The sequence below is a fragment of the Orcinus orca genome, chromosome 3 (genome assembly GCF_937001465.1).
Source record: "Orcinus orca chromosome 3, mOrcOrc1.1, whole genome shotgun sequence".
In the NCBI taxonomy this organism is placed as follows: Eukaryota; Metazoa; Chordata; class Mammalia; order Artiodactyla; family Delphinidae; genus Orcinus; species Orcinus orca.
Window position 1 is genome coordinate 178,857,930 of NC_064561.1, and position 13,938 is coordinate 178,871,867.

The following is a 13,938-nucleotide window of genomic DNA, read 5'->3' on the forward strand; positions in this document are numbered from 1 at the left end:
CGGTATAGAAAGTGCAGGTCTAAAGTCTCCAAGAAAGGCATCCGCAGACCTTACTCTGCGCCTTCTAACTGCCAACACAGAGAGGGAAATGTGACCGTACCTATTTCACAACACTCATGCTCAAAATCCAACTTGTTGCTCAAGAGAAACACAATAATTGGTAATGATGCCTGAGGGAATGAACTTCGATGGGTTCTCATAAAACAACACAACAGAAAAGAGACAAAAAAATAAAAGCGAAGACAGAAAAGACACCAACTTGATTTTTTTTTAAAGTGTAATTCCATGGAATGTTTTTCCTGGTCCCCAGAAGTCCTTTTGTCTTCTTTGGCATTGTATTTTATAACGCTCTGGTCACTTTCTCCCCTCCCAAATAGTAGGTGATAAACTCTGTCTTAATTGTGATGTAGAAAATATGAAAATACTCATACAATAGGAAGATGTAGAAAAACGAATGAATGTCTCTACTTTAGAGTATAAATAAGGGCTCATTCCCCTTGGTAACACTTGTTTCAACTACATCACTTTTTACATGCCCTTCGGCTTTACTATTCAATAAGCCCTGTCTGTGCAGGAACAGCTGTTTCTCTCCTGTACCATGTGGCAGAGGCCTGGAACTTAGAAGAAGCTTAATTGTTAGCATTTTTTTTTTTTTTCATTGGAAAACTGACAGGTTGACCTTGGCAAATTTCACTGAAGACTGTGTAAGTCTAGAGGAAGAACTCATTTGGCAAATGTATTTCAATGCTCATTTATGGGGGGAAAGAGGAGGAAGGGGGTGGCCAGTGGGAACCTCTTCTAAAAGGGGGCAGATAGCTTTGGGATTGTACATGTACGAATAATACGATCACTTGTTATTAATCTTTAAATGCCTTGGTATTGGCTAGTTGTCCAGAAGAACATCCTTTGGGGTATGAAGGGAAAGGCAGACCATTTCTTTCTAGTTTGCTCAGCATCTTTATGAGACAAACTGTAACCCAGACTCAGCAATTCAGGTTGCCCACAAATGCTGGCTGCACCACTGAAGTTAAATGCAATAATACAACTAACTCCAACTAGATTGAAAATGGTCGCTGTGGCCTTTACAAAAGAGGTAATGATGAGTGGAAAGAAAATTTTTCTTAAATTTCTTTCTTATCCCCAATTATTGAAAGGACAAGCATTTTCTTTTAGATTGTAGGATGAGAAAAAATCAGTTTCTTTAAAGAAAGTCAGTTGACTTACATTCCACTCCTTAATAAGGTATAAGAGAACGTCTACCTAGGAATCATGGAGTGATTGGGTTTTCACCAGTAGGAGGAAAAATGTGAAATCTGGTTACCCAGTTCTCTGTACCCAGGTCTCTCCTGGGAGGGGCAAGCTAGACAGTGACTCATAACACTCAGAGATGGCGGAGAGGGTGGGCTTCAGGGAGAACATGAAATCAGAATGGAGGGGTGGGCAAAGTAAGCCCAGAGCAGGTTTTGTCCTTTTAATACATAATAGTGTTGTTTGTTTATTAGAAACAACATCTGGTGATTTTGCTCTTTCTGGGTAAACTTACTGGGTTACATTTCTTAGACATGAGCATCAGAATAATATGGAAATCAAAGTAAAATGGTTAAATTTATTTTTTAAAAAATCCCTGGAAGGTCAATCAACATGTCCACTTTGAAAATTCAAAATTACTAAAACTGAGTAAGACACGGGGGCCACTTAGCTTCACAGAGCCTGAAATCACCTCCCCTGCCCGCCGTCTTCTCCCCACCCTGCCTGCCGCCCGCCCACGTTACATAAGCGCTCCGTTGGAAACTGTGCATCCTCTCGTAACCCTTAGTATAACTGAGTCCAGCAGAAATACACACCCAGTGAGAATGACAACGTAGAACCGTATGTACTTACTTGGGTAAGACCAGGATCTGCACGATGAAGATGCAGAAGAATATGAGGCAGGCGCAGGTCACGTAATACTTGAAGGCTGGCAGTGCAGTGGCTCGGTACTAAGGGGGGAAAAGAAACCAGGAATGACAGGTTGTCTGAGAGAAGGGCTGAAACAGTCATCCAGCAGGTACATCTAACTGTACCTGGTTCATCTGTCACACTCGTCACCTGCAGACTGTGGAGAAAGACAACCTAAGGACAATGGCTGTTCACCTCTGGCAACGAGAGCTTCCTCTCTCCAAACGAGCTGTGAAAGGGTGACTTCAAAGACCATGACTTTCGTGAGTCGACCTGTTCAGAAACCCATGTAGAGGCAATCGAATCCCTCCAGCAAGGAGACAGAGCACCTGGCCAGAAAGACGAGTGAGTGAACTGAATGGACCAATGAACTGTGCAGGTGTCCTGCTTCCCTTGTGGGTCTAAGGTCCAAGATTGCTTGTGGAAAGCAACTGACTTTTCACATAGCCATATTTTGCTTTTGAAGAGTACTGAGGAAATGCAATATTCTCATTTTATTTATTTGTTTTAGCTTTTTATTTTATTATCGAGAGGTGGTGAATGAAATTATAAGACAGAAGACCAACAGGCTCTGTCCACTACAAAACATCTGTTTGCCTGTCTGGGCCTGGCTGTTGGACTCTTTCTACTTGCCCAGCATAATCAGCAGTTTCACATGGCTTTCCATAACATCCAGGATCATAAACTGACCAGTGTAGCTGCCCGCCTGGGGCTGCCCTTCTTGGCTTATGCAGGAAAAGCCAGCCAACGCTGCACTCAGTCTGCCACATGTCCTCTTGACTCTGGTGATGGTGTGCCGGGCACTCTCAAGGCTTTCTGTGGACTAACTCATTTAATCCTCACAACAACTGCGTGAGGCAGGAACTATTGCTGTCTCTAGTTTTGTATGAAAAAACTTTGGACCAGAACAACTGATTAACATTCTTAGAAACACACAGCACATGGTGCAACCAGAATCTTCATCCCGCTGGACTGGCTCCCGAACCCAGGCTTCCAACCATGAGGCACTATTGCCTCTCAAACAAGGGTTCTATGATAAAATTAAAGGAAATCAAGTTTTTGTGGCAATGCTATTGAAGCCTCCTGACAATGCTGGCAGGTTGCATTAGCGTATCTGCACAAACTGTGTCCCAAGTTATGGGAAGTTAGGTGTGTATTTCTCGGGTTTAGCCTCTGGGATTTTGGTGCAGATGATGGACCTCTGGGTGGTCTGGCTTCTCTTCCTCTATGTCTTGCTGCCTTTTACCCCTCCTGCTGGCCTGAAGAGCAGGTTGGGAATAGGAGGACAAAAAGTGAGCTTAAATCTCAATGCTGTCTAAAGTCTGCCTCTGCAAATATGTACACATGGGGAATGTCAGCAAAAGCTGCATGTTTTAATAATGATCATTTTCTGTTTACTAGAATATTTCTTTGGTGACTTTTGTGACTTCATAGCCAGGATAATTTACAAAGCTGATGAAGAAGCTCTGCTACAATAATTGCTGAAATGTGATTATATTTTATGCACTCAGTTATGTCCTTATTTTATGTGCTTTGTGCAGAGACATGACTTGGAATTTCCTTGTGGTATTAATCAAAGAAAAGGACTTCTATCAGGAAGGAAATAATTTAACATTTAAACAGTAAGTAGTCATTAGTGTCTAAGTTGCTTAATAATAATAATAATAAATTGTATCAAACATAAATTTGGTAAACTCTCTGCAGTCAAAGTCCCTGACTTAGAAGCAGAAAATTGATCTTCTTGATCACTAACTAGTACAAAAGAAAGCTTTGGTGTAATTGTAAAATCCAACCTTGATGAGTTTTGGAAAGAATTTTGATATTTTCTATGTCCATTCAATATCCATAAAACAATGAACTGAATTTTCTCAACAGAGTTTTAATACCTGTGCTGTGACTGTTGCCATTAACATAGTAGCTTCTGTTCAAACTAAAACTATAATTATATGGTTAGATGGTGCAAATTACCTCTAACCTGCTCTTTTTCTAGATCAACACACAAAAAAAGGAAAATAAATAAGGCCAACCTAGAACAGTTGTCCTTTCTGCAATCATTACTTAATTCATTTTGGCAAATCCTGGTTAAGCTTGACATGCATAAATTAAATGTCTGGTTATTTATTTGTGCCTGAAATAGCTCTACTTTAGGAGTTAAAATGTGAAAGTATTTAGATGCAACAAAACTTAAAAGTTTCTAATTCTCCCAAACAGGGGTTGAATGTAAATCTCATATTTTTATCAAAAAGTTAAAATAATTTGTGTAAAGACACTGTAAATTTGTCAGAAAGGATTTTGCTTTCTTTTAAAATCTTTTCTAAGAAAATTTCTCACTGAGAAAGCAAGATATTAACTTCTTCCCTTTCCCTTAGCTCCACATCACACAGACATCATTTACTAACAGGAGTGTTGAAAGAGGTGACTAGCCAAAGACAGAAACCTGGTAACCAGAAATGTGGTAAAACAATATATGCCTGGAAGAACCACAGGAAAAGCTAGAAAGAAATCGGATATGGTTAGAGGCAGTTTAAACGTTTCATGTAAAATGCTATGAATACAATTTCATGATGGAATTTTTAAAAAACTAATATTTTGGAAAAATGATTGATTTTGAAGAAAAATATAGCTTACTTCTTTTTCTAGTATTTTATTGTAGAAAAGCAATGAGATTCTCTGAATGTCTTCAGACTTGAGCCATTGCCTGGAAATATAAAGGACAGACACATTATAAAACCAAACCTCCAACCAAACATCTGGAACTATTTTTTAAAAATGACTTGCATTTTTCTTTCTTCATAGTGCCAAATATGGAATCTAGGTTTGTTAACAGGATATGCAAATATAATATGCTTATTCACATATTGCTCTCCTTGAAAATTCTATATTACAAACCAACTGTCAAACCAAATTGAAACTCAAGTTATCCAACTTAAATAATCAGGGAGATAAGTCATCAAAAGGACTCAAGTACGTCAATAAATTTATTCCCTGATGTCTTACTGAAACCACATGTTACTTTCATCTCCTAAAGGATCTGGTTCAGAGAGAAGCACCATTTTTCTTAGCTTATAGCAAGCAACACATCACAGAGCATCAGAAATATTTAGAGTGGCTTCCAGATGTAGGCAAGAAGATTTTACTCCTTTCACACTTACTAAAAATACTTTCATTGTCATGTTTTTCATTTCTATAAAGTAAAAAAAAAGTCATGCTTGAATACAGATTTCAAAAAATGGGTACAAATACTAATATAAGAAGCAATCAGGTCAGACCACTAACATAGTACATTGATGCCAACATAAACACACACATACATAATACATATATATCTCTCAGATGTTGAAAAATAAAAGGCATATGGAAGTAACATTCTTATACATTGATTGACTTTCAGAAATCTGTTTTGGGAAAGCAGTTGAGATAGAGAAAGACCTTAAAGACAAAACTCTTCTTCACTAGAACATTGTGTATAATCGCAGGTTAAACGGCCACCCTGGGTATATGACCCAGCAAGCTGGGCATATGATGCCTGGTACAGTCACACATTTTGCAGTAAAATAAACACACAGTTTATGAAATAAAGGTAAGAAAACAGAGAGATTTCACATTCTTATAGCCATGAGTACAGAGATGTAAGAAAAAATTGAAATCTATGCATCAAGAAAAATACCTAGAAATAAATACAAACAAAATAAATTACCATCTAGGCTAAGTCACTACACTGAGGAATTTTTATTTCTACTTTCTGATTTTTTTTTAAAAAAAAGACTTTTATAATTAAAATATATAATTACCTGAATTGCATATGTATATGCGTGTAGTATTTATGCACGAATACCTGCATATTTATGTATATATTTCCAAGTGTATATAACTATATAGCTACATCTACATTTATATCTATACTTATATATCTATATATAGGCAGAGAGAATATATATATATATATACTTCTAGAGATAAAATGTTATACCTGTGAAAACAATGATCAATTCCCAAGAATTCCTAAATATAGCACTTTTCGAACCCATTGGTCATATCTCTATGGATTTTGACTAACTGCAACGTATCTGGGAGATAAAGACAAATGGGGAAGGCCTTTGACGATCCAGGAATAAAGACCAAGTGAACTGTCACACATTATCACATAATCAACAGGGACAGTCACCTCCTGATTTCAGACTCAGGTCGAAATGTACACTGAGGTTTCACATTAGGGTTGACCCAGTTAACCCAGGACACTGCCCCATTTGAAGAGGAACATCTCCAGGGCTACCTGGACAGCCGTGTGCCTGGAACATCGGGACAGTTCTGAAGACGCTCACAGCACACGCACCACGATGAACTTGAGTCTCCCAGGAGACTAAACCACAGACAGTGCAATTTCAACTGTGGCCCAGAAGTCAGTCATGTATCCTAGAATGATTGCCATTAAGAGTGAGAAATTTAAAAATACTTTTGGATTCAAGGTTATAAGCTTTAGGTATCAGGAAAATAAATTTTTTTTGATATTATGACTGCCCCAGCGGCAGAGATAGGTTATTGTTCTGTTTCATGGCACTAGTTGGAGGAATCCAAGGTTGGTTAATATTAGAAGAAGCAGAAAATAAAATTTAAGAAAAATTTTAACTATACTTATTTTTTAGAACTGTGTATTCATTATGGATATCCTATGAATAATGTATGCCAGTAACTTATTAAAAAGTTTTTTTTCTTTATTACGGATGAAATTTCTATTTAAAAAATGCTCCTGGATAATATATGCTTGGAAATAAAATGCGAGCAAAATTTATAAAGTGGAGATAAAACCAGCTCCTCATTGGTTAGTGGGGCCCCCATCTTTCTAGGCTTTAGTTACCTGTCTGTCCTGCAGGTGGACAGGAAGCCCTCAAGACAAAGTCTGCCTTTCTTTGTGTCCCCAACACCTAACACAGGTTCATAAGACTTGATCCCTGGATGGATGTTTGGGGAAAGGACGGAATTCCAATTGTTGGTTCAAGGTATTTGCTCATAAGAATCTTGGCTGCAAGCAGAGTTGCTGTACAACTAATTAGCCATAAGGCCGTTTTGCCATAATAGATAAAATAACTGTTGATTCACAATTTTGGATTCATTACACTAGAAAATGATAATATATCAATCTTTGCACATCTTTCAGTGAGCAGTCATCTCTCCCACCCACCGAAACCAACAGTTTACCAAGCTATGGCAAATATATAAAAGGCAGCTAGTAATTGACAACAGTCTTCGAGAGCATTAATCATTGGCTCTTTGGCTGATCTAGATACGACAGCTTGTTCTCTCCTGCCGTCTCTACCAAATTTATCATGCAATAGTAGAAGCTGGAGGCAAAAGAAGAATCCAGGTCCTATCCTCCCCAAAAAGAAATGGTTGTATAATTCTTGATGAGTACACATTTCTTTTTAAAAAGTTTTAAATTTATTTTATTTTTCTTAACATCTTTATTGGAATATAATTGCTTTACAATGGTGTGTTAGTTTCTGCTTTATAACAAAGTAAATCAGCTATACATATACATATATCCCCATATCTCCTCCCGCTTGCATCTCCCTCCCACCCTCCCTATCTCATCCATCTAGGTGGTCACAAAGCACTGAGCTGATCTCCCTGTGCTATGCGGCTGCTTCCCACTAGCTATCTATTTTACATTTGGTAATGTATATATGTCCATGCCACTCTCTCACTTCGTCCCAGCTTACCCTTCCCCCTCCCCGTGTCCCCAAGTCCATTCTCTACGTCTGCATCTTTATTCCTGTCCTGCCCCTAGGTTCTTCAGAACCTTTTTTTTTTTTTTTTACATTCCATATATATGTGTTAGCATACGGTATTTGTTTTTCCCTTTCTGACTTACTTCACTCTGTATGACAGACTCTAGGTCCATCCACCTCACTACAAATAACTCAATTTCGTTTCTTTTTATGGCTGAGTAATATTCCATTGTATATATGTGCCACACCTTCTTTATCCATTCATCTATCAAGGAACATGGTGAATTTTTTTGCCATTTGACAGTGAAGATCATGAACTAGACAGAATTGTGGTATTTGGCACAGAACTTGGCTTAGATGATTTGGTGAAATATAAGGACTGGGCACGTGATGGGACATTTCAGTACCGTCTGGGTATGTATCACCAGTGATATACGTTACACACATTGATAAGAAATAGCAGAGTCCCTCCTCTGTTCATTTTACTCCCAGGGGAATCTGCAGAGGCTTAGAGCAGATTTTTTTGTATCGTAAAGAATGTATGTCTGATATTAGATACTGAACCCTTAGTGATCGACCTTGAGAAAGAAAGTACCATTGCTTTCTCTAAGATACACCCAAATACAACTAGAACCATGTATCTACACACATTTTAAGTGCATCTAAGTATTTTTTGCATTTTTATTTTTGCAATCGAATCTTTCAAAATTTTGTTGCTAATGTTTCATGATGTCCATCTCAATGTTTCTCTTCTATTTTCTTTATTTTATCTTTTATGGCAAAACTGTCTTAGGCCAATTAGTCCTGAGGTGAATCCCCTTGCAGCAAAGATATCTATGGTGAGACTACCAGACCCACAGCTACCCTGTGCCTTCCTTTTCCCACAGCAGGTCAGGTTTGGCCAAAGGCTTCTTCCTTGAAGCCGTAAGTGATGGGCCCAATTCTTCCTCTTTTGTCCTCAGAGTTAAGGAGAGCACATCCTCCCCACAGGCCTCACGTCTCTGTTGGTTCTCTGAGGTGGCCTCAGTTCCCAATATTGATTCACAGGAAACTCAGAGATTTATAAATGTCATATGGATATCTGGAGTCAGAAAGATTTGTGTGGGAAAATAAGGTCAAATATTTTGGGGAATTGGAACTACAGAAAGAGAAGAGAATGGAGAATGTGTGCAATATCCCCGGTCTCCTGACACTGTTCCTGACCCAAGTGGTCTCTGGCACAAAGAAAGTCAACCCCGCCCCTGCGCTACACAAAAAAATGATTATTAATTTATACTAAGTTGCTTTTGTGCTAGGCTGAGGCCAGTAAAGGAAATTCTAAACAAGATCTTGACTTGAGCTGAGAGACAAAGTACTTCCACATCCTCATGCAGAATTATTCTGGAATGTTATCACAAAGGGGATGCTAAAATACAGAGAAGACCACTTTCCTTTCGTTACAGACTGACTGTTCATATCTCCCACTTCATACGCTGAAGGCCTAACCTGCAGTTGGCGTATCTGGAGATGGGGCCTCCAAGGAAGTAATTAGAGTTGAATGCAGTCCTAACGGTGGGGACCTGACTCAAGAGAATGAGTGTACTTATGAGAAGTGACACCAGAGAGCTCGCTCTTTCTCTTTTTCTGCGTAGCCCAGAGGAAAGGCCATGGGAGCACACAGCAAGGGGACTGCCTTTTGCAAGTCAAGGAGAGAGTTCTCACCAGAAACCAACCACGCTGGCACCCTGACTCAAGACTTCTAGCCTTCAGAGCTGTGAGAAAATAAATTTTTGTTGCTTAAGTCACTCAGCCCATGGCATTTTGTACGGCAGTCCCAGCTGACTAACATACCACCTATCTATGCAGCCTTGAATCCAAAGGTCCAAGTGGCCTCAGTTGCGCACTAAGGCCGTGGGTGACCTGTGGCATTTGGGAAAGGTGGTCCATGGACCTGCAGCTGAAATAAATGATGCTGGATAGGTGGTCTCTCGGTGTGGAAGCCCAATCCTTCCCCAGTCCTGGGGTTGGCCGGTCATCCACCCATACATGCACTCCACTCCACTCAGACATAATTAAACCTGGGTCCCGTGTCCTTCATTAACTCACCAGCTCCTTTCCTGCACCCCAGAGGGCCCTGTTTCTCCCCTTTTGAACTTTTCACATTACCTCTTTCCTACTGTTTTTCTTTCTTTCTTTTTTTTAAACCAATCTGGAAGAACCTGACATGGCAATCTCATTCTGAATATTAACTGTACAGCACACTCCTCTATTGAGATGAATCTTACAGGACTGCCCAGCTCCTCAAGAGAAAAATACTGCCGTGGAGGGGATGGTCTGGTTCGTCCACCCACAGGGCTTCCTCTTTCCCGCTCTGCACCTCCAGAGAGGAGAAGCTTCTGGTAATCCTCTTTGGGGCAGACCTCTGGTACACATTTTCTTCCCTCTCACCTAGCTGCCAACTAAAAATTGCCACTTGCCACCTGCCTCTACAAGGATTTTGTCACTGGCCACTGCTGTCGCTGACCTTTAACACACCTTCAAAGGGGTTCAGGGTGGAGATCATGAATGAGGCATCTGTGCTCTGGGAAAACTGGCAGAAAAGGCCTTCAGATAGTTCAGATATTTTCAGGAGATTTTATGAGCCCAATTTCTTGCCTCTTCTCACATCTAGAAACACACTAAAATTATTCATGGGCACATCTGCTCCTCGAGAAGGAGCCACCTTCTGCCTAAACGTGTGCTGGGTTGCACGTGCCCCCCTTCACCAAGATCACGTATATACTGACCTCCTCCCCACCTCTTTGGACAGTTCCTCAGAGCTACCTGAGAGGCTGTCTCCTGGCCTACAGTCCTCATTTTGCCCCCAGTAAAACGTGACTCACAACTCTCAGGTTGTGCATTGTTTTTCAGCTGACATCACCCACCCAGACTAAGTCAAAACCCCTGTTCTGAGCTCCGTCCTCACGGGGGCCTGGCCATCTCTGGTTTGGCTCTGCAGCATTCACTTTAGGGTCTTCCTGTCTTAAGGAATCCTCTGCATACCAGCAGGATGGAGGTGATCACACAGTCATTGATTAGAACCATTCAAAGTGCTCACGCCCCACCCCCTCAGGCGGACTCCAAGTTGCTTCTCAGGGCATCCAACTTCCCACTCAAGCCTCTTTACCCTGAGAGACTCCTGCAGGGGCGTCCTGTGTCCTGATTGTGCTAAAGACTGGGGAGCACACCTCTGACCCTGGCGCATCCTGTTATCACACCATGAAGGTTTCCCTCTCTCCCTCTTAGTTTCCTTCAAGGTTTGGCCCAGGTGTCACCTCCTCCGGAAAACTTGAGACTTTTCATCTGTGCTGTCCTGCTCCTCTTTACCTGTCACGACTGTAGGGCATCTGTGCAGTGATCTTTCTTCCCCTCACTCAGGGCTTTGAGGGGTAACACGAGGCCTGGGGTCTTGGTATGCATGTCTGATACTGAGCAAATGACGACATTGCTCACCCTTTAACAAATGCTTGCTAAATGAGTAAATGAATGAATACATGAAAATCTGCATATAAATCACTGTTTTATGTCAATAGCAGAAAACGACTGAATGGTACATCAAGCCTGGAGTCCCTACTGAATCCTCAAGGGGAAAATCAAATAAGATCAGAAGAACCTCTTATCGAAGAAGAAGAGAGTTTAATGAGCAGGGCATAACAGAATGGGAGTGAAGCTAATTAAAAAAATAGGTGCATAATAGCTTCCATTTAAAAAATTCCCCTTTTGATTTTTGAGTACAGCATGACATTTTCCTCCACTTGATTTCTGAAATGTGTTGGGAAAATTACAGCATAAGCAGTTACACCAACGTTAACCACGACTTTAGCATAAAACTACGTTAAAACACAAAGGTGGTAACTAAACATGTATTTCAGTACAAAACGATACCATACTGACAGGCAATTCACAAACAACCTTGACAAAAATAAAGCAAAGCCAATGATTGTACTTTCTAATGATTCCTTTAGTAGGAGAGTTCTAAAAAGTGGGCATAAAAGTAGTTTAACAAGGTAGGCGTCCTGCATGAAGACATGCTGAGGCTGATTTTATACATTTGTTTTTTATTATTACTATTATCATTGTAATCGGCTAACCTTTGTCAAGGAACAAGATTTCTTCTCTCTTCTGCTGCATTTTATTCCAGTGGGTTACAGAGTAGTAACTGCTATTTCCTCTGGTCGAATGAATCTACATTGTGTGAAATCAGACTTGCCTGGGTTTTAGCTGCCAGTATATTACAGGTAATCATTTTTTCTCAGTTGTGAGGTGTTGAGGTTTCAATCAGGGCAGAGTTGAGACTGTTTTTTACTTCGATCCTGGTATCAGGCAAAGCAGAGCACCTATCTCGGCACTGCTGGTGTGCCCTGAGTGCTCTGTGGCAGGTGGAAGGCTTTATCTATTTGGGGTATACAGCAGGGATTAGGGAGGTGTGCATTCAATGTGCTGGCATATCTGAATTGCAGCTCTAGCCAGCCCTAGAGACTTTATTGTATATGTATGGAACGCCACACATACACACACCACATACATACATACATACACTCATACGATTCCTCCATAAGTACTGTAAATATTCTGAAATGCACACTTGCAAAGCACAGTCTAGAAGAGGTATGCATTTTGCAAAGCTGTGTAACTTAATTTTGGAGGCACAGTTCAAGGTGAAAATCATTTACACTTTCCATGAGTCAACTTTCTTGATAAAAATTAAATAGGTTTCCATAAAGATGAAAACTTTCACCTAAAATCTTTTTTTTTTTTTTTTTTTCTGCGGTATGCGGGCCTCTCGCTGTTGTGGCCTCTCCCGTTGCGGAGCATAGGCTCCGGACGCACAGGCTCAGCGGCCATGGCTCACGGGCCCAGCCGCTCCGCGGCACGTGGGATCCTCCCGGACCGGGGCACGAGCCCGTGTCCCCTACGTCGGCAGGCGGACTCTCAACCACTGCGCCACCAGGGAAGCCCCGCATAAAACCTTTTCATTTGGATCTACTAAGGTTTTCACTGCAGTTTAATTCAATAAACATTTATGGAGCATCTAATGAGTACCAGGAACCACACTGAGTTGTTTACCTCCCGCCCTTCATGAGGTCAGCCATGGCACACACACCTAAGGAGAATTCCAAGGCCGGTGAATGTAATCATTCTGTGCAAGCCATGAAAGCCACCACCTTCTTTAAATCTTGTCTCCTGCCTTTTTGGACCATTTAAAACTACAATAGCAATTCTTGGCTTTATAGACTGAGTGATATTTTGGCCTCCAAAGAATTGGTCTTCCTCCTGCTGCCTCCATGAATTCAGATTCTAATGCTCAAGACCCTCTTCCAGGATTTAGAACACAGGTACCTCCACATTCTCTGATTTTTCGGGGTGGGGGGATGAATGCATTTTGAATAGTGTCGCACATTACAACTTAATGATTTTCCCATGTGGAATCTACTGATCTTTAAAAAATATGCTACTGAACACACTATGCTCTCATTTTCTCTCTATAATTATGTATCATGTTGTTTATCAGTAATTTACTTGGGGAGGATTAGGCAGAGTTAAAAATTTTTTTAAAGATGAAATACTACTAACAAAAGCTATTATTAAGGATGCTTGCGGTGAAATGAATGAACTGTCTCAGAAAACTTGGCTTTGTCATGATAAGTATGACAGAGTTTGGGGGGAAATTCTTTTGGAAAACATGTCATTATTTTCAAATAATAGGATTGAAATAAGAGAGGAATGATAATTTAAAAGTACTCACTTTTGTGCATTGATTCCATCAATTGCTTGAATCATCCTTTCATTTAATTCCTCTTCAAATCTCTTCTTTTGTGACTTGGTTCTATATGAAGGAGGAAATATTTTGGGTAAGAATATTATTACTAAACTAAACAGTAAGCCTGTGTGTCTATGATGCCAAAATCTCTGTCTGATTCTGTTAACTGAATTTTTTTTTAAAAAGGAAACAGTCTATGTGCAGCCTTTTCTCTATTAACATATAGCCACTCTGTGGATTGAATGAATTGGCTAGAGTTTTTGGTGCAGTAAAATGTTGCCTTACTACTCAGAGTGAAATTAAAAAGCAACACTGAAAGATATGTCCTTGGTGTCTGAGATAAAAGAAATTTCTGTCCCAAGAGATGCACTAGCCCTTGAATTTTTGCCTTTATAAACTTTATATTATGACAGAACATACTGGCTTTGGAAATTCCCTTGTAAAAATTTGGTGTGGTTGACAAAATAATCATTCCTATTTTATGCTTTCCTTGGT

The 13,938-nt window shown here is 40.2% G+C and overlaps 1 protein-coding gene across 1 annotated transcript in view; it reads right to left on the reverse strand.

Moving 5' to 3' along the window:
• The window catches only part of ADCY2 (adenylate cyclase 2), a 433,799-nt gene that overhangs the window by 99,497 nt on the left and 320,364 nt on the right, over positions 1-13,938 (reverse strand). The window contains exons 12-14 of the mRNA XM_004274498.4: positions 13,429-13,509; positions 4,567-4,636; positions 1,882-1,979 (exon numbers count right to left, since the gene is read on the reverse strand). Coding sequence (XP_004274546.1) covers positions 1,882-1,979; positions 4,567-4,636; positions 13,429-13,509 — 249 coding nt within the window. The remainder of the gene's footprint in view (positions 1-1,881; positions 1,980-4,566; positions 4,637-13,428; positions 13,510-13,938) is intronic.